Source organism: Hyperoodon ampullatus, assembly GCF_949752795.1.
Source record: "Hyperoodon ampullatus genome assembly, chromosome: 3".
In the NCBI taxonomy this organism is placed as follows: Eukaryota; Metazoa; Chordata; class Mammalia; order Artiodactyla; family Ziphiidae; genus Hyperoodon; species Hyperoodon ampullatus.
This window is the reverse complement of record NC_136916.1, coordinates 8,930,917-8,951,515: the sequence shown is the minus strand read 5'-3', so window position 1 is coordinate 8,951,515 and position 20,599 is coordinate 8,930,917. Positions and strand designations below refer to the sequence as shown.

At 41.1% G+C, this 20,599-nt stretch overlaps 1 protein-coding gene across 4 annotated transcripts in view; it reads left to right on the top strand.

The window, feature by feature from the left end:
- OPTN (optineurin) overlaps positions 1 to 20,599 on the top strand; it is a 50,108-nt gene extending 29,509 nt beyond the window's left edge. The window contains exons 11-14 of one of the 4 annotated variants that reach the window (XR_013810804.1): positions 186 to 316; positions 1,796 to 1,878; positions 17,547 to 18,014; positions 20,525 to 20,599. Coding sequence is in view for 2 of the 4 variants with exons in the window: in XM_079700838.1 (XP_079556964.1) it covers positions 186 to 316; positions 1,796 to 1,878; positions 6,013 to 6,140 (342 nt within the window). In the remaining 2 variants the exon portion in view is untranslated. Of the gene's footprint in view, positions 1 to 185; positions 317 to 1,795; positions 1,879 to 6,012; positions 6,971 to 17,546; positions 18,015 to 20,524 lie in introns of those variants that run through there. The other 3 variants (XR_013810805.1, XM_079700839.1, XM_079700838.1) reach the window with 3 other exon arrangements.

Below are 20,599 nucleotides of genomic sequence, written 5' to 3'. Positions count from 1 at the left end.
CTTCTATTTGAAGGTAGTTGGAAAGTCATGGTGATTACACTGGTTTCTAGCAGGAACAAGTGCCTGTTATTTGCAAGACAATGTCACAGGATGCAGCACTACCTCTTCACCTTATCAGCAGGTGAGTTGTAGAGAATCCACATTTGTCTAGGTGGTAACTTCTGTCTCTTTTTTGCCTCTAATAGATGGAGGTTTATTGTTCTGACTTTCATGCTGAAAGAGCAGCAAGAGAGAAGATTCATGAAGAAAAGGAGCAACTGGCATTGCAGCTGGCAATTTTGCTGAAAGACAATAATGCTTTTGAAGATGAAGGCAGGTAAATGAGGGGAAGACTTAGAGCACATATCACCCGGTCTGTGGGAGAGGTGACCCACAGTGTTTCCTAATTTGAGCTGTAAGAATCGCTCTGGGGCTTCCCTGGTGGCGCAGTGGTTGAGAGTCCGCCTGCCGACGCAGGGGACACGGGTTCATGCCCCGGTCCGGGAAGATCCCACATGCCGCGGAGCGGCTGGGCCCGTGAGCCATGGCCGCTGAGCCTGCGCGTCCAGAGCCTGTGCTCCACAACGGGAGAGGCCACAACAGTGAGAGGCCCACGTACCGCCAAAAAAAAAAAAAAAAGAAAAAGAATCACTCTGAGCACACTTTGCCTGATGGTGTCCCTAACACTTAGTTTGCCCTGCAAGGCCTGGCAGCATCTTGTGGGAACCTGATCGAGTTCTTTTAGATAAATTGTAAAAACGTGACATTATGTGTTCCAAAGTCATATCCTGCCATTGTCATGGATGAAATATTCCTAACACTTTAAATAATTCTGTAATGTTTTCAAAGAAAATTCTGCTAAAATTACTTCTATCTTTAAAATTTTCATTTTGAGAAAAAACTGAAATATTGAGGAATAGAAATAGAAAAATACGGAGAATAAAATAATACACACCAATATGTATCCATCCAGATTTGACAGTTCCTAATATTTGTTTTATTTGCTTCAAGTATATATATATTTTTTCCCTTTGCGGTACGTGGCCCTCTCACTGCTGTGGCCTCTCCCGTTGCGGAGCACAGGCTCCGGACGCGCAGGCTCAGCGGCCATGGCTCACGGGCCCAGCCGCTCCGCGGCATGTGGGATCTTCCCGGACCAGGGCACGAACCCGTGTCCCCTGCGTCGGCAGGCGGACTCTCAACCACTGCGCCACCAGGGAAGCCCCAAGTATATTTTTATTAAAAGAAAAAGGAGTTGTAGATGAAGCTGCAGTCTTCTCCCCACACCCCCTGCCATTATAGTCCTCTCTCCTTTCCCCACACTGCCTGGAACTGGTGGGTAGCATCCCCAGCTGTTTCGTACTTTTGCATATATACACATCTATATAATATCTTAAAACAAGGTAATATTAATTTCTTAAAACAAGGTGCCTAGGTTACGGTCACTATAGGTATTATTCTGCAACTTGCTTTACATAACTAATTTTGAACTCTGTGTGTGTGTATATATATATGTAGATTTACTTCACTCTGTTTAATTGCTCTGTTGTGTGTTTTAGAAATTTGCCACTTTTTTCTAATCTATTCCCCTATCAATTGACATTTTGTTTGTTTCCTGATTTTTAAAAATCTTATTTACTTTTACTACATTGTGTCCTAGTGCCAGTAATATTTAAAACTCAAATGACTCTTAAGTTCTGGTTTCTATGAACCCTGGCTTTGTAGTTTAGGTCTTTTTTTCTCATACTTCTATTGAATGCCTGTTTAGTGTTGTCACATTTCAGGGTTTCAAATGTGGTGCTGCTTTTCATCCCAGCAGGCAGTCCCTGATGGAAATGCAGAGCCGTCACGGGGCGATAGCAAGTGACGCTGACCAGCAGGCTTATCTCGTTCAAAGAGGTGAGTCACGTGTGATTCCAGGTTGTCAGGGCTCCCGGGGTGAGCTATCCTATGAAAAAGATGCTTGAAGAAAAATTCCACTACATTCTATATAATGGATTCCAAATCAAGCTACCAAAAATATAGCACCTGTCAGTCTTATTTCCACAGTACCTCAAACTCCATCTACTCTCTACTGAATCCAGACCAGACTCTTCACAATAGCAGTGAAGGCCTGGCATAGCCAAACTTTTGAGCCTTCTCTCACTCTGTTCCCCTACAGATGTTAGCCAATGGAATCACTTCCTGTTCCTTGAACTTATCCTAAGCTTATACAGCTACATATACTTGCTTATGTGGTATCCTTCACGTAGATGCCCTCCCCTCATTCATATCTCTCCTCCTACAGTCTCTTTCCAGTGAACTCTTACTCCATGATTTATGTGTTCTAAATATGCATTTAAGTACTCCAATAAATAAGCTCCCTTGGAGCTTATATGCTCATCTGCTTCCTGTTTTGCACATAGTAATGTTACCATTTATTGAGAGTTTACTATGCGTGGCTGCTGTGCTGATCCCTTCATACATATTATTTCATGTGATCCTCAAAAATTCCACAAGGTATATAGTATCACCATCTTCCAGAAGACAAGGTTAAATAACCCAGGATCACGAGGATTTTTAGGGGCAGAACTGGACATGGAACCCAAGGTTATCTGACTGTTCACCACTACATGGTACTGCATGTAATAGACTGGCACTAATTATGTACTACATCCAGATTTTAATTCCCTGAGTGAAATTGATCATGACACTTATCCAAAGTATGGTGCTTTGTTTATTACGTGGTTTTAATACTCTAGTAATAATGTTCCGTCATTTACAGTAAATTACATCACTGAAAGGGAAGTATTTTCCTTGAGTCTAGATATGAAAAAACATAAAATTCACAGGATCAAAGACTTTCATAGCTAGATGAAAAGTTAATAGCAATGCCACTAAGAAGAATCAGGGTGTTACATGTTATCCCCCCCCAAAAAAATAGAGAGCGAGAGAGAGATGTTATTCAAATTTCACATAACTGGTTCTTTAACTTTTTTAAAACGCTGGCTGAGTCTAAGTCCCTTCCACATACCAACAGACTATTGAAATGGAACTATCACAGTGTTATCGACAGCAAGGAAGCAATATTAGTATGTATAGTTAACTATTAAATCCTAGGGAAATTTCTGAGTATCCCTTTTACCGCCTAACTCCACCGATGCCCCCGCCAGAGTTCTTTTACAGGAAAAATTAGGTTAAAGTAAATATTAGAGGTAGTAATTCAGGTTAAAAATACACATAGAAAAAAAATTCCAAAAAAAAAATACACATGGTATTCATGGGGCATATGCAGAAGCAGCACAGGGACTGACATAAATATTAGCCTCAGGCATTTTTTAGCATCAGCAGGTAAAGCTGTGTTCTCTGAAGGCTGCATCTACCCACGTGAGCACCACCAGGCCTTTTCTCTAACGTGAATTTAAATATCCTAGGGACATCCATATACCCCATACCTAGAAGTGCCTCCAAGATTGTTTTGGTTCAAAAAAAGGACAATCTCTTGCACCTGGATTTCTTAGGGGAAGATTTTCCTTCCTCATAGCTATATAAGGCAAATATCTATTTACACTTAAAAAAAAAAAAAACTGGTCAAACACTCTTTGACTTATAATCTAAAAATTGCCACAGAGTGCAAATGTATTCATAATTATCCTAATAAGCTTTTTTGTCTTATAAAAAACAATATTCCAAACAGATTGTCTCAAGATTTTTTGTTTGTTTCCTGGCAAAGCTGCCTTAAACAATAGCTCCTCTCAATATATTTCATCATGGTTGTCCTCTGCCGTCTGCAGCTGTCTAAGTGTCTACTCTGGTCTGGGCGCTTGACTGAACACGAGGGAACAAACGGGCATAAGGCATGGTCAGATCCATGAAGGCCTATGGTTTAGTTGGAGAGACAGGATGTGCACATAAAAAGATGAATTCATAATACAAGATAACAAGTAAGGAATAGAAATAACAGTGCTGGAGATAAGAGGAAAGGATAACCCCTAAGGGCCAGGGGGGTTGAGAAAGGCCTTGGAAAGATGTGACTTTAAGCTTGACCTGGAAGCCAGGATTTAGATAACTTCTGTATGAGAATAAAAGGGCAAAGGCAGAAATGAGTGTGATGTGTTAATAATGAAAGCTGACTAAGCTTATTTTATAGTGAAGAGCCAGGAGGCAGAGGGAACCCATTAGCTGACTGATAAAACAGCCCCAGTCTGCATCTTGAAACCTAGACCAGGACAAAAATAAAGGCACAGACAGATGCAATAAAGTTTAAAGGGACGAACTAACAGTCCCTGATAAGTGGCAGATTGTCATCTAGAGCAGGGTTTGGTAAACTGCAGCCCACAGGCCAAATCTGGCCTGTCACATGTTTGCATAAGTAAAGTTTTATTGCAGCATAGTCATGCCCTCTTATTGACATATTGTCTGGCTACTTTCATGCTACAGTGGCAGACTTGAGTAATTATGACTGAAATTTATGACCTGTAAAGCCTAAAATATTTACTGTCTGGCCCTTTAGAGAAAGTTACTGACCCCTGATCTAAAACAATGAGACTGTTAGAAAGCTCCCTGCTTCAGAAATCATGCTTTGTGACCAGTATTTCTATTCAAGGGTGCTTCTAAAGTTTGCTTAACACAAACTATCCGTAACAGTCTCTCATGTTAGTGAATTCAAATAATATTCTCAGAAGCAAATAACCATATTAAAAGTTACCTTGGGCTTCCCTGGTGGCACAGTGGTTAAGAATCCGCCTGCCAATGCAGGGGACATGGGTTCAAGCCCTGGTCCGGGAAGATCCCACATGCCGCGGAGCAACTAAGCCCATGCGCCACAACTACTGAGCCTGCACTCTAGGGCCCGTGAGTCACAACTCCTGAGCCCACGTGCCACAACTACTGAAGCCCTCATGCCTAGAGCTCGTGCTCCGCAACAAGAGAAGCCACCGCAGTGAGAAGCCCGTGCACCACAACAAAGAGCAGCCCCCGCTCGCCACAACTAGAGAAAGCCTGCGCACAGCAACGAAGACCCAACGCAGCCAAAAATAAATGAATTAATCAAAAAAAAAAAAAGTTACCTCCACTATCATCTGCAAAAACAAACATTTTGGGGGCTGAATAAAAATCTAGAGACCTGGGTGGAGACGCTGAAAAACTAAAATGCTTTGCATCGGTGTAGAAAGATCAGATCAATGAGGTGCTCTGGGAACTAGAAACCATTTCTTGTACTGAGCACGGTCTGCACACAGGGCACCTGCTGAGAGCCATGACTTCTTCAGAGCATTCTTTGATTTAAGACTTGAACCTCAGTCCAACTCCAGAATTGGGGGAAACAATAGGACTGATTCTTCAATTCCTTCTCCTCACTTCCTTTGCCTGGATAACTCTTGTTCATTCTTAAGACTCCTCTCAAGTGGAGCTGGTCTCATCAGGGGGGCCTGTCTGCACCGAGCAGTCTGAGCCAGGCGCCCTTCTCTGCCCTCCCCCACAAAACCACCTTGTGTCTGACACAGCCTCAGTGCTTCCCTCACGTCCTGCCACTGTCTCTTTTTCTTGCCTGATGTCCCCACCCTGTCTGTATCCTTATCTCCCATCTCCCAAGTGCTCAAAAGCATCTACTGAATGGCCGTAATTGTTGTCTCTGCTTCTGAGAAGGTCCCTGCTGTTCCAGGGTCCCTCTGTATGCTCTGCGCACTGTCCAAATTCTCTCCTTCTCCTTAGCTTACATCCTCATCTATCCTTTTCTTCTCTCAGATATTCTAGTTTTTACTAGAACATGTATCATCCTGTACCTAAAACCGACACCACGTATTTTCACATGCCTAGAACCTGGAATAGAGCCTAAATCCTAACATGATAGGGAAGCAGGTATTACTTTTGGAGATTTTTTTCTGTGTGTCGATTACTTCAGTTAAAGACCAAAAAAAAACCTGTATTCATTTCCCACGAGGTATTGATGACCAAGTTTCACTGATGTTAAAATTAAAATTCACCATCTGTTTTTAAAAACTGCTTGCAACATGGAAGGAAAGGATTAACATTTCATTTAATGCTTATTCCCAGGAGCTGAGGATAGAAACTGGATGCAGCAGCAACAACAGAATATTCCAATTCATTCTTGCCCCAAATGTGGAGAAGTTCTGCCCGACATAGATACACTACTGATTCATGTCACGGACTGCATCATTTAAGTGTTGACCTTTCACCTCCCCCAAACTGTTGGTAAATGTCCGATTTTTCTCCTCCAGGAGTTGTACTTCTGTGTCATTCGTTTCACTCAAATATTGTTGCTCGTTATTTTAGGAGAAAGAAAACCATTATGTTCTAAAAAGGACCTTTTTTGGTGCATTCCCATAAACTCGCAAAATAGAATCTTTAACGTACCACTCTTCTGATAAGAGGTTTGTTTTTTTTTTAATATTCAGTTGATGTGAGCACTGAACTGCCCATGCGGGTTATGAGTGTGTGACATCGTGGATAGAGTAAATGTGGTTATAAGATGGAAGAAGCCTCACTGATTAAGAACTTTCTAAGGAGGCAGGAAAAATGAAGTGGTCACAGATTTAATCAAGAAAAGTGTCTTTGAAGTATTTTTAAATAAATTACATTGTTATTTTTCTTTATTCATTTAAGACAGATCTATCTGGGGTTGTGTATATGTGTATATCTTACAGTTTTATTTCAGCCACAGCACCAAAGTTATGATGTGGCTCTTTTCAGATGAGCCCTGTGACCTTTTACTTGATCATCAGGACAAGTGAAAAAATACTGACCTACGTGAAGCGGATACATTAGGTTCACTGGATTTCATGTAATCATCCACAGTGTAAAGTTTTCTTTTTCTTTTGTTGTGCTGCAGGTATATGTTTATCAACTATACAGTAAATAGTGTATTAATTTCTAAAAAGAATAGCTATCTATTAATTTTCTTCCTGGATCAGGCTGTATATGCATAATCACAAAAATAGTTATTGCAAAAAAAAAGTTATTGCAAAATAAAATTTTGCTTATGAATCTTTCACATTGTTCATATATGACTAGCTAATTTCATAGGATGTGTTTTCTGTAGTCAGCTTCATATAAGCTTAATACTTATTCAGAACCATTTTGTTAATTCCGTGAATATGAGCAAATCCCTTTACTAGATACCAGTAAGTGGTGTTTGAATTAGAAACTGTTCTTTCTAAGGAGGTGAAAAGATAGGGATTTGCCATATTTTGTAAACCTACAGTTTACCAGCCATAAAAGTTAGCAATGTCCTTATGTATCTATATCCTAAAATATTTAAGAGAAGAATTTTAAATCTCCTGTTTGACTTTGTCATAAGAATCTCTCCTAGACAAACTTGACTTGTGTGTGCATATGTGTGTAGGTATATATATATTTTAAAACAGGAATCAAAACAGTTAATTACAGCTTCATGCCAGGAGAACACACTGCACAAATTCAACAGTAATTTAGATCCCCCCCCACCCCAGGGGGTTTGTTAAAGACATTTCTAAAATAACTATGAAAATTTTACTTTCAATTTCTTGTTTATAGTTTCTAGTTTAAATTTTTTTCCCTTACTATCTTATATTGGAGTAGATTTCTACAGTATCCTAAATAAAAAAGCAAACCAAATGGTTCTGCACTTAAGTTATTGGGAATATCCTTCTACTTTGTTCAAGTAAAAATATTAACCTGGGGCTTCCCTGCTGGCGCAGTGGTTGAGAGTCCGCCTGCCGATGCAGGGGACACCGGTTCGTGCCCCGGTACGGGAAGATCCCACATGCCACGGAGCGGCTGGGCCAGTGAGCCATGGCCGCTGAGCCTGCACGTCCGGAGCCTGTGCTCCGCAACGGGAGAGGCCCCAACAGTGAGAGGCCCACGTACCGCAAAAAACAACAACAACAACAACAACAAAATATTAACCTGATCCCAATGTGAAGTAACAGTGTAAATGTGCTGATTAAGCCTGTTATCAAATTGTTTCCTTGCTAATTAGAAGGATTGCAGATGAAGGCAAGTTCATATGGTCAATTTAAATTAAGGCTATTGTTTTGGGGGAATCAAACAGTTTGGTAAACAACTTGTAAAGTCTGTGCATGTCTTATCCAGTTAATTTAGTCTTCAAGGCCTTGTTCCATGCTACCAGTTAACTACACCTCATCAGAATTTAGGCCCCTCTTCTAGGGCCAGCCATGCTGTATTCTTGTGTGGCTAATGGGAACAACAGAAAGATGGCAAATGTGATGAAGAAATATGAGTGAGCAAAAGAAACTTTTACAGCTAATAATTTTACACAATTAAGTCTTTAAATATTATGTTTAAAAATAATTTTGATCTGGTCTGGCATGTAAGGAGCTTGGACGTCATCACTCCTATCCTTATAATAAGAAAAACGCTGAACAAACTTAAAATCGTCAACTCTTTTAAATCTTTCAGAGAACTGAGGTCACAGGGTAAACCTGTGCCCCCAAACTGGAGAGACAAACAGGGAGATACAGAGAGTCACTGATGACCAGACCAGGGTCTCAGGAGCAGAAACCACAGTAGGAGCCAGTACCTGAGTAGGAAAACGTAAACTGTAATTGAAGAATTGCTAAAGTCTCAGTGTGGATGAGCTTGAGAGTTAAAAACTCCAGGGGGAGCCCAGTCTTAGGGGGAACCCTGCACTTTCATGAGTTTTACCTCCACAAATCCTACCAGATTCCCACAGTAAAGATTAGAAAAAACTCCCCCATAATTCCAGCGGGGGCTGGGGGGCAGTGAGAGTAGATGTTTTGAAATACACCAGAGCGTTCTGTTCTTCTTAAGAAGCCTGCCCTCAGGGAAGCTTTTTTACCAGAGCCTAACTTGCTGGGATATTATCAGAGCCTGACCAACCTGGGGGAACAGATACACCCAACTTCTGCCCCCTTATTCTTAGCACCTAAGGAGGAGGGAAAAAACCTGTAAAGGTCACAGCCCAGAGGCACAAGCTCACGAAAAGACTAACCATAGACCTATAGAATGCTTCCCCTCTCCGCTACCCCTCACCACCACATCAACAGGGCTTCTGTATAACAGCAAGGGATTACAACGGAAACAACTGCACATCTTAGACTTTCTCTAAGAAGGAGTCTATAGGGAAACCCAAAGACAACAGTGGAGACAAAAACAAGGACACCACCAGAGGAAATTTTATCATATGACACAGCTGCAGCAAACACTAATCATAGTCCAACTCCTAGCCAGATAAACAAAAAAACCCACACCAAAAGCCTATTTACCTCAGTTCCTTTTACCTAGTACATCATGTTCAGTTTTCAACAAAAAATTATAAGGCATACTAAAAGACCAAAAAACAGTTTTTAAAGATAAAGAAAGCATCATAACCAGACTCAGACATAATGGATAAAAGACTGGGAATTTGAAACAACTGTGATTAACATCCTAAGAGCTCTAATGGAAAAAGTGACAATATGCAGGAACAGAAGGGTAATGTAAGCAGAGAGATGGAAACTCTAAGAAAAAGTCAAAAGGGAATACTAGAAATCAAAAAGCCTGTAACAGAAATAAAGAATGCCTATGATGAGATCATGAGTAGACTGACCATGGCTGAGAAAAGAATCCGTGAGCTTGAAGAAATGTCATGAGAAACTTCCAAAACTGAAAAGCAATTTTAAAAAAAAGAATGAAGAAGAACAGAATATCCAAGAACTGTGAGGCAGTTACAGAAAGTGTGCAGTGAGAATACCAGAAGGAGAGAAGGGGACAGAGGAATGTTTGAAGTAATAATGGCTGAGAATTTTCAAAAATTAATGACAGGTACAAACCACAGATCTGAGAAACTCAGAGAACACCACACAGGATAAATGCCAAAAAAGTCTTCACCCAAGTATATCATGGGCAAAAAGCAGAAAATCAAAAACAAAATTTTTTGAAAGAAGCCAAAAGGGAAAAATAACTTACCTGTAGAAGAGCAAGGATAAGAAATATATCAGACCTCTCTTCAGAAACCATGCAAGCAAGAAGAAAGTTGAGAGAGAAGAACCACCAACTGATAATTCTGTGTCCACGGAAATTATTCTTCAAAAGTGAAGGAGCAGTAGACTTTCTTAGACAAACAAAAGTTGATGGAATTTGTTGCCAGTAGACCTACCTTGCCAGAAATGTAAAAGCTCTTCAGAGAAGGTCAAAACCTCAGATCTATAAAAAGAAAAGAAAAGCATTAGAGAAAAAATACATGAAGATGAAGTCTTTTATTTTTCTTATTCTTCATGAACAGATAATAGGTTTTCTCATTTTTTGTTTTTTGGTGTTTTTTTTGGCCATGCTGCATGGCTTGTGGGATCTTAGTTCCCCGACCAGGGATCGAACCCAGGCCCTGGCAGTGAAAGCATGGAGTCCTAACCACTGGACTGCCAGGGAATTCCCAAATAGAATACAGTTTGTTCAAAGTAACAATAGCCACATGTATTTGGTGATTATAGCTAATGGATAAATGAAATAAATGACAACAATGTTTTAAGGGATGGGAGGGAAGAATTGGGGATACTCTGTTACAAGGTATTTTCCCTACCCATGACGTGATATAGTATTCTTTGAAAGTGAACTTGGATTAGTAGTCGATGTATATTGCAAACTCTAGGGCAACACCAACCCCACCCCCCAAAAAAAAGTTTAAAAAAGTATAGTTGATACGCTAAGAGAAGTGAGAAAATGGAATAACATAAAATGCTCCATTAAAACCAGAAAAGTCAGAAGTAGAATGAAAGACAATAGAAGAAACAAAAAACAAGGTCAGTGAGCAGAAAACAGTAACAAATATGGTAGATATTAATCCAATTATATCAGTAATCACTTTAAACATCATTGGTCTCAACATACCAATTAAAAGACAGAAACTTTGAAAGTGGATAAAAAAGCATCATCTATATGCTGTCTACCCACTTTAAATATAAAGACATATAGATAAAATGTAAAGAGATGGAGAAAGATACAGCATGCCAACACTAATCAAAAGAAAGAGTAGCTATATTAATTTCAGACAAAGAAGATTTCAAAGCAAGGAAAATTATCAGGGATAAAGGGGCATTACAAAATGATATAGGGATCAATTCTCCAAGAAGACATAAAAATCCCTACTGTATATGTACCTAAAAACACAGCATCAAAATACATAAGGCAAAAACTACAGGGAAAAATATACCAGTCCACTAGTATAGCTGGAGACTTGAAAATCCCTCTATCAGTGATTAACAGACCCAATAGGCAAAAAAATCATTAAGAACATAGTTGAACTGAACGGCGTTAATCAACTAGATCTAACTGACATTTATAGAATACTTCGTAGTGTACATGTGACAGAATACACATTCTTCTCAGGCTCTTAGAGGACATTTACCATGAGAGACCACATTCTGAACCATTAAACACAGAAATTTAAATTTAATTTAAGAAATTTAAAACAACAGAAATCATACACAGTATGTTCTCATACCACAGTGGAACTAAACTAGAAATCAATAACACAAAGATACCTGGAAACCCTCAAAACACTTGGAGATTAAATACACTTTGTAAATTATACATGGATTAAATAAGTCTCAAGAGAAATTTAAATATATTTTAAACTAAATGAAATAAAATATAACATCAAAATTTGGGGATAAAATGAAAGCAGGGCTTAGCAGGAAATGTGTAGCATTGACTGCATATATAGAAAAGAAGATCTAAAATCAATAGTTAACACTTCTTAAAAAAAAAAAAAACTAGAAAAAGAATGGCAAGTTAAACGCAAAATAAACAGAGAAAATAACTTAATACAACTGAGGTCAGAAATCAATGAAATTTAAACCAGGAACTCAATAGAGAAAATTAATGAAACCGAAAGCTGGTTCTTTGAAACAACTGATGAAATTGATAAACCTCTACCCATATTAACTAGGAAAAGAGAAGACACAGATAACCAATATCAGTGTGCCATGAATAATTGGAACTTGAAATTAAAAAAACACTATAACATCTATATTAACACCCCAAAATGAAATGCTTAGTTATAAATCCAATAAAATATGTATAAGATCTGATGAAAGAAATTAAAGAAATAAATAGAGAGATATTCAATGTTTATGTATAGGGAAACTCCATATTGTTAAGATATCAGTTCTTCCTAACCTGATCTACAGATTCAACACAATTACAATCAAAATCCCAAGTTATTTTGTGGCTATCAACAAACTGATTCTAAAGTTTATACGGAGAAGCAAAAGACCCAGAATAGCCAACACACTATTGAATGAAAAGAACAAAGCTGGAAGATGGACACTACCCAACTTCACGACTTACTATAAAACTACAGTAATCAAGACAGTGTGGTACTGGTGAAAGAATACACAAATACATGAATGGAACAGAACAGAGAGCCCAGAAATAGACCCAGAGAGTATTTGACAAAGACTGGTCTCTGACAAAGGGGCAAAAGCAATTCAATGGAGAAAGGATAGTATTTTCAACAAATGGTGCTGGCACAACTGAACATCCACATTCAAAAAGAAAAATAATAATAATAATCTAGTTGCAGACCTTACACCTTTCACAAAAACTAACTCAAGCCACAGACTGGGAATAAATCTTTACAAAACACACATCTGAGAAAGAACTGGTATCAAAATATCCAAAGAACTCTTAAAATGCAACAATAAGAAAACAGCCCAATTTTTTAAAGGGCAAAAGATAATGGATACCTCACCAAAGATGCAGGGTTGGCAAATAAACATATGAAAAGATGCTAAACCACGTATGTCATTAGGGGATTGCAAATTTCAACAAGATAGCATCTCACACCTATTAGAATGGCTACAATTCAAAACAATAACACCATCAAGTGCTCGGGAGGATGTGGAACAACAGGAATTCTCATTCACTGCTGATGGAAATGCAGAATGGTACTTTGGAAGACAGTTTGGCAGTTTGTTGCAAAACTAAGCACACAATCCTTGGAATTTACCCAAATGTATTGAAAACTTACATCCATACAAAACCTGCACATGAATGTTCGTAATAGCTTTACTCATAACTGCCAAAACTTGGAAGCAACCAAGATGTCCTTCAACAGATAAATGGATAATCAAACTATGGTGTACATCCATGTGATGGAATATTATTCAGTGCTAAAAAGAAATAAGCTATCAAACCACACACACACAAAAAAATGCAGAAACCTTAAATGCATATTGCTAAGTGAAAGAAACCAATCTGAAAAGACTACACACTGTATGATTTGAACTGTATAATGCTCTGGAAAAAGCAAAACTACGGAGACAGTAAAAAAGCTCAGTGGTTGCCAGAGGTTTGGTGGAGGGAGGGATGAGGGGTAAGAGCACAGAAGATTTTTAGGGCAGTGAAACTATTCTGCATAATACTGTAATGGTCAAAACCTATTGAATGTGTAACATAAAGAGTGAACCCTAATGTAAACTATAGACTTTAGTTAATAATGTATCAATATTGGCTCATCAATTGTAACAAAAAGTCCCATACTAACGCAAGATGTTAATAATAAAATTGTGTGTGTGCCAAAGAAAACATACAGATGGCGAAGGGGCACATGAAAAGATGCTCAACATCACTAATTATTAGAGAAATGCAAATCAAAACTACAATGAGGTATCACCCACACCAGTCAGAATGGCCATTATCAAAAAATCTAGAAATGAAAATGCTGGAAAGTGTGTGGTGAAAAAGGGAACCCTCCTACACTGTTGGTGGGAATGTAAATTGGTACAGCCACTATGGAGAACAGTATGAAGGTTCCTTAAAAAACTAAAAACGGAACTACCATATGACCCAGCAATCCCACTACTGGGCATATACCCTGAGAAAACCATAGTTCACAGAGACATGTGGGACTTCCCTGGTGGCGCAGTGGTTAAGAATCTGCCTGCCAATGCAGGGGACATGGGTTTGAGCCCTGGTCTGGGAAGATCCCACATGCCGCAGAGCAACTAAGCCCATGCGCTGCAACTACTGAGCCTGCGCTCTAGAGCCCACGAGCCACAACTACTGAAGCCCGCACTCCTAGAGCCTGTGCTCCGCAACAAGAGAAGCCCCCGCTTGCTGAAACTAGAGAAAGCCCACACACAGCAACGAAGACCCAACGGAGCCAAAAAATAAATAAATTTAAAAAAAGAGAGACGTACCACAGTGTTCACTGCAGCACTATTTACAATAGCCAGGACATGGAACCAACCTAAATGTCCATCGACAGATGAATGCATAAAGAAGATGTGGTGTATATATATACAATGGAATATTACTCAGCCATAAAAAGAAACGAAATTGAGTTATCTGTAGTGAGGTGGATGGACCTAGAGTCTGTCATACAGAGTGAAGTAAGTCAGAAAGAGAAAAACAAATATCATATGCTAACACATATATATGGAATTTAAGAAAAAAAAAGGTACTGATGAACCTAGGGGCAGGACAGGAATAAAGACGCAGATGTAGAGAATGAACTTGAGGACACGGGGAGGGGGAAACTGGGACGAAGTGAGAGAGTGGCGTGAACATACATACACTACCAAATGTAAATAGATAGCTAGTGGGAAGCAGCTGCATAGCACAGGGAGATCAGCTTGGTGCTTTGTGTCCACCTAGAGGGGTGGGATAGGGAGGGAGGGAGGAGATATGGGGATATATGTATGCATATGGCTGATTCACTTTGTTGTACAACAGAAACTAACACAGTACTGTGAAGCAATTATACTCCAATAAAGATCTACTAAAAAAAGAATTGTGTGTGTGGAAGGGGCTATATGGGAACTCTGTTCTTTCCACACAATTTTTCTGTAATCCGAAAATTGCTCTAAAAAAATAAAGTCTATTATTTTCTTTAAAAATGAAAAAAAAAACCTTTTAACTATATATAAGATTATTTAATATGAACACATATAAAATGTGTTCACATTAAATCATAAAATCAAGATTATGGTGAAAATTGACCAACAATTTCATTTGACCCATAATGAAAGGGCTAAGTTGGAATTGCTTTTAATGAAATATCAGATTTATTATGCAATCATTAATTCAATGGAAGAAAGCTGATAGAACAGCTAGTTGCAGCTTTTAAGTGTAACAGGAATCAAGTATATGGACCAATATTCAAATGTTTTAGTGAAAAGACAGGTACCAAAACTGCTTTGCTATGAAAGCAAAAAGTAGAAATAATTTTACCATCTTCTTTGGTATCCTTTGACTTACAGAGTTTGTCATTTTAAAAATTATTGAAATAACATTATGTTCTCTTTGTGAAGATATTGGTCATCACTGAGTATTGTAAGTGTTCTTTTTTTCTAGGTAAGTAACTGCAAAGATATGAAGTATAATACAAAAAAATATTGGCTTAGGAACTCTCAGTAAGCTGATAGGTTTATGTAGCAATTTTGTCCTTTAAACATATGGAGCCATAATCGCGGGTAAACTTTATTCTGCATGCATAAAGTATATATTGTAGTTATTAACTCAGCAAAACCAAGGAAGAAATGTGTTGAGCATTCTCATGAATTAATTAAAACCAGCAAGGCTAGAGTTTTTTTTATTGGCTTCTCTTTGCAAAGCATCAGTCGAGATGGAGGAACATACCCTGTTGCTTGAAATAACCTCTAGATTGTTTGAAAAGCAATAGTCATTTATTTGGGCAACAAAGACAATATTCTGTTAGGAAAATTAAGGAGGCTGGGTTTTCCTTTCTCAGGAGGGCCATTCATCTCCAAGTAGAGCACGGCCTCTGAGGAAGGATGACAGTTTTCCCAGTAAAGCGTTTTTGTTCAGTTAGTTGGGCAAATTCAAGTTTGGGATAAGACTCTAGAGAATTCTGTGCCATAAAGCATGAGATGTGAAGGCAGATGTAAACAGATATCTACAGGGAGGTGGTGTGGGTGCTTTGGAAACCGGCTGTTACTCCCAGCAGAAGATCTGATTTTCTAATTTTTTTTTTTTTTTTTTTTTTTTTTTTTTTGCGGTACGCGGGCCTCTCACTGTTGTGGCCTCTCTGGTTGCGGAGCACAGGCTCCGGACGCGCAGGCTCAGCAGCCATGGCTCACGGGCCCAGCCGCTCCGCGGCACGTGGGATCTTCCCGAACCGGGGCACGAACCGGTGTCCCCTGCATCGGCAGGCGGACTCTCAACCACTGTGCCACCAGGGAAGCCCTGATTTTCTGATTTTGAATAGCATTGTTTCCTGCTGAGCCGAAAGGTGGAAGCATCGATTTAATCGTCTGGTGCATTAACCCTGGAAACATACTCAAAGATATTCTGCTTCTACAATCTCTACTTTAGAGAACTCAACTGCACTCACTAAGCCTACACCTGCAGCCCTGATGTGTCCCCTTGGCTTGGGTCACATATCTAAAGGTAGCGCTGAAATCTCCCCACCATCACCTCAGGCTGCACTCACATCTCTACCCTATCCAAAGCAAGCTCCTCCTCTGTAAGTCTGCCGATCTCTCAGCTGTTGCCAACCTGGCCATCATCCTCTCCTTTTCCTGCCAAAGGTAACTTTCCTCTGGTCAGTAACCAAAGCAGATAGGTTTCCCTCGTAATGTGCTTCCAATTCGTCCCTTCCCTCCAGCTCTCACAGTCTGGGACTATCACGATCTATCAAGCTTCTTTGTCTTCAGTTTCTGGTGTATCCAGTTCCTGAGCACCTATCTTTTGAATTTTTTTTCTTTTTGGCCGCGCTGCGCGGCTTGCAGGATCTTAGTTCCCTGACCAGGGATTGAACCTGGGGCCACGGCAGAGAAAGCGCCGAGTCCTAACCACTGGACCGCCAGGGAATTCTCCTGAGCACCTATCTTTGTTAGCTTAATCGTCCTAAGCATTGCCTTATAAAGTAGTAAGAATAAAAGTTATTATACTTTTAATGCTTACATGTGCTGGGCACACTCTGCATATTTTCAAGTTTTTCTCATGAATTCTCATAATACCCTATGAAATAACTATGACTGTCCCTGTTTTGCACATGAGTAAGTTGAGGCTCAGAGAGGTTAAGTAACTTAGCCGAGGTTGCACAGTTAGCATGTGGCAATTAAAAATCATGCAGTCTTAACTGCACAGTCTGGGCACTTAGCCACACCTTTCTCTGTCCATCTACCTTCCTCCCCCACCTGCTCAAACAGGGTCTCTTTACCGCTTACAGAATAAAGTATTCATCATCTGCCACCCTATTTGTTTTACCTACATTTTAAAATGTTTCCACCTCATCTTTCCACCTTTTACCTCCTCATCAGCAAGACTGATGCTCCCTGGTAGTCACCTTATGTTATTTGTCTTTTATGCATAGATTACATCTCCCAAACTAGACTAAATGCCTACAATATGGACCTTGTCTTTGTCCAAACTTGTACACCTGAGGCACTAAGTGATTATGGCTGATAACCAGTGTGTGAAAAGGTACTGGAAATTCTTATTTGATCCTTCCTGAAACCCTCTAGTTATCGCTATTATCAGCACTTTACGGATGAAGAAATTGACCCCCCGCCCCGCCCCGCCCCCGCCAAAGCTAAGTGACTTGTTCAGGAGCAAATACTCTATTCGACTTTTTCTCTCTGTAAACATTTATTGTGTTCCAGGCACCAGCAGCAAGAGAAAAAACAGAGGAAGAGCTAGGAAGATGAAAAAGACCCGGTCTCCAAGCTTCCCTGGTGGCGCAGTGGTTGAGAGTCCGCCTGCCGATGCAGGGGATGCGGGTTCGTGCCCAGGTCCGGGATGATCCCACGTGCCGCGGAGCGGCTGGGCCCGTGAGCCATGGCCGCTGAGCCTGCGCGTCCGGAGCCTGTGCTCCGCAATGGGAGAGACCACAGCAGTGAGAGGCCCGCGTACCGAAAAAAAAAAAAAAAAAAAAAAAAAAAAAGACACGGTCCCTTGTCTCCCGATGCTGACATTTTGGTGGGAAAAAGCAGAAAACAGTTATTCCCAACTCTGACGCAATTAAAGTCTACGGACCACGAACTCCTCTGCAAACTGGTTTCTACTGGGTCTAAGAATCTCATCTAGTTTTTCCTTCTCATTTTACAGACGGTGACGACGGTCAGAGAGAGGTAAAAGTGGACCAGATTTTTGTTGGTTTGTTTTTCAGTCCCATTATCTCAACTGAACACGAGGTTGTAAAATAACCAACCGAGCGAAATTATCAACCAGCCTGTTCAGACCTCTATACAGTCAACCCAGCCACAGGCAATCTATGAGGGCAGGGGGAAGGTCTGCAGTGGGTTCCGCGGTTTGAGCCTCAACGTGCAGGCTTCTCTGCGTCAAGCGTAAGAGAAAACGAGGCTCAGAACTGGATGACACGGTCAGTGCCGGAAAGTGTCAGGAACTAAGTTCTGACTTATGAAAATACCGTACAGGGACAGTTCTACTTCCCGGCGCCTGTGGGGACGCTAGAACACTTACCGGAGGAAGCCAGGGCTGCACCGACCGGAAGTTCCCTTGCCCCCAACAAAGAGGGCGCCGGTCACGTGAGCCAATCATATTGCCCTACGCAAGGGTCACCTTCTCCCCACCCACCCGCGGTCGTTTCCGCCAAGACCTCTGAAGTAGCCAATCAGTGCAGCCTCTAGACGGCGTGCGTCTGACATCAGAGGCGGGGCGGGCGGAGTCGAGTTGGAATTTTGGCGGGTCCGACTGAAGAAAGGGAAGGGGTGCGGAGCCGGGTAAGATGCGGGTCTGCGACTGTTGAGGGGCAGGGTAAGGGACTGCCCGCGCGCGTCTGTGGGAGAGTTTAGCGAGCTCCGAGGGCGGGAGGCGCGGAGTCCGGGGGCGTTCAGGTGGGCGAGACGGGAATTGGGCGAGCGCGGGGGCGACCTGGGCCGAGCGCGGGGCCGGGCGCGGGGGTGGGCGCTGAGTGCTGAGCGGCGGAGGTTCCGGGGCTGGGGGATTGCGGGCAGTTCCGAAATGCACCGAGAGGTGCCAGGTGTTCGGCCGTCCAGGCTGTTTAAGGGTCCAGTTTCTTCTTTTTAAAGGTAACCTTTTAAGGCGCTTGCTAAACGCGTGCCGTCTGTACTGTGTTTTATTCATTCGTTCATTTGCTCAAATTGATGATTTGCTAATAGTTACTGAATGCGTCACCCATCACTTCAGCCTTCGTGAAGTTTACACTTTAAAGTGGCTAACAGGTAACAGACAGGTATACCATAGTGGAATGTGCAATAAAGTCGTGAAAAGGAGGCGGTGAGAGGGTTCCAGGGGCCTGGTCAGATAGGGTGGTCTGGAAAGGCTTAGAAAAATGGAGAGTTAAGCAGAGACTGAGGGATGAGAAGGAACTAGGGGAGAGCTTTCCAAAGAACCTGAGGCCCCAAAGCACTTGTGTGTTCAAGAAGTTGAAAGCAGGCTAGTCTGGCTGGAGCATTCTCCGTGGGGCGGGGCGGGGCGGGGGGCGAGTGGTTTCGAAGAAACTGAGGAAGTGGAAGTAGGCGGGAGAGAGAGTAGCCATTGCTTCGCAGGAACTTTTGTAAATTTTTTCTAAGGGCAATGGAAAAAACATTAAAGAAATTTTATCAAGGGGATGCTGCCATCTGACTTAACGTTCCTAAAAGTCTACTAAGGAAAGAAAAGATTACTGTAGCTTTTGTACAGAGGATAAATTACAGAGAGACAGGGAGACCAATACAGGAAGCTAACACGGTAGTCCAGGCAAAAGATTGATGGTGGCTTGGACCAGGCTTTTTGGCAGTGAAACTGGGGAGAAGTAAAAGATTTGAGCAATATACTGGAGATAGAACCCCTAGCACTTGTCGGATAGCCCTAGGTGTGAGGGTGAGGAAGGGTGAGTGGATTTGTTCGGGGGAAAACAGGGTTGGTTATACAAATAAACAAGAACAGTTTGCTCCTACCTAGCCCTCAGGAAGCTTACAGTCCCGCAAATTCCCCAGTAGACAACACAGTGCAGGACACATGATGGGTCCATAGAAATGTTTGTTGAATAAGTGAAAAGAAAGCACCATAATTAATACTTGACATCGGACTTACCAAGGTCATATATATTATAGAGCCCATGTAAGTTAAGCAGTAGCCTAGGAAAATTTATATTTTCTTCTTGCAGTTTTAAAAATCATTTTAAATGAAAAAAGGAAAGTGCACAGAATTATATGACTTTATCCTAATTAGCTATGCCAACTATTCCTCTGAGCTTTGCTAACTAGTACTGAATCGAAATCTTGATGTGACTAAAGCTGCAACTAAGTAGAACCACACAATAGGCTCTTATGGACAATGTAGACCTCAGATGTGTTACAAGAAATAAAACAGATAATAGCCCTACTATTTAGACCAGCCTTCATAATACAATTTGTTCTCATCTGTGTAACCTAATATCAAACAAACTACTCTATACCTCAACCGAGTTTCTGTAACCATAGCTTGGAGACAAGAAAAGGGACTGCTTCCATACTAGGAGGCAGATGGTGTTGGTGGTGGGGTGAGAAATAGCCAGAGTCTGGATGAATTCTGAGCTTGAGCCCCTACAATTTGTAGACTTCTGGGTTTGCTGGATATGTGTGCGCTGTGAGAGAGAAGATTCAAGGGTGACTTTTCTTGTGTTCATTTCACGCAGCCAAGGTCCTGCATTCCTGCCATCTCCTGGGCACCTGATCCTCCCTCACAGTTCTCCATCTCCACTGTTCTCTTG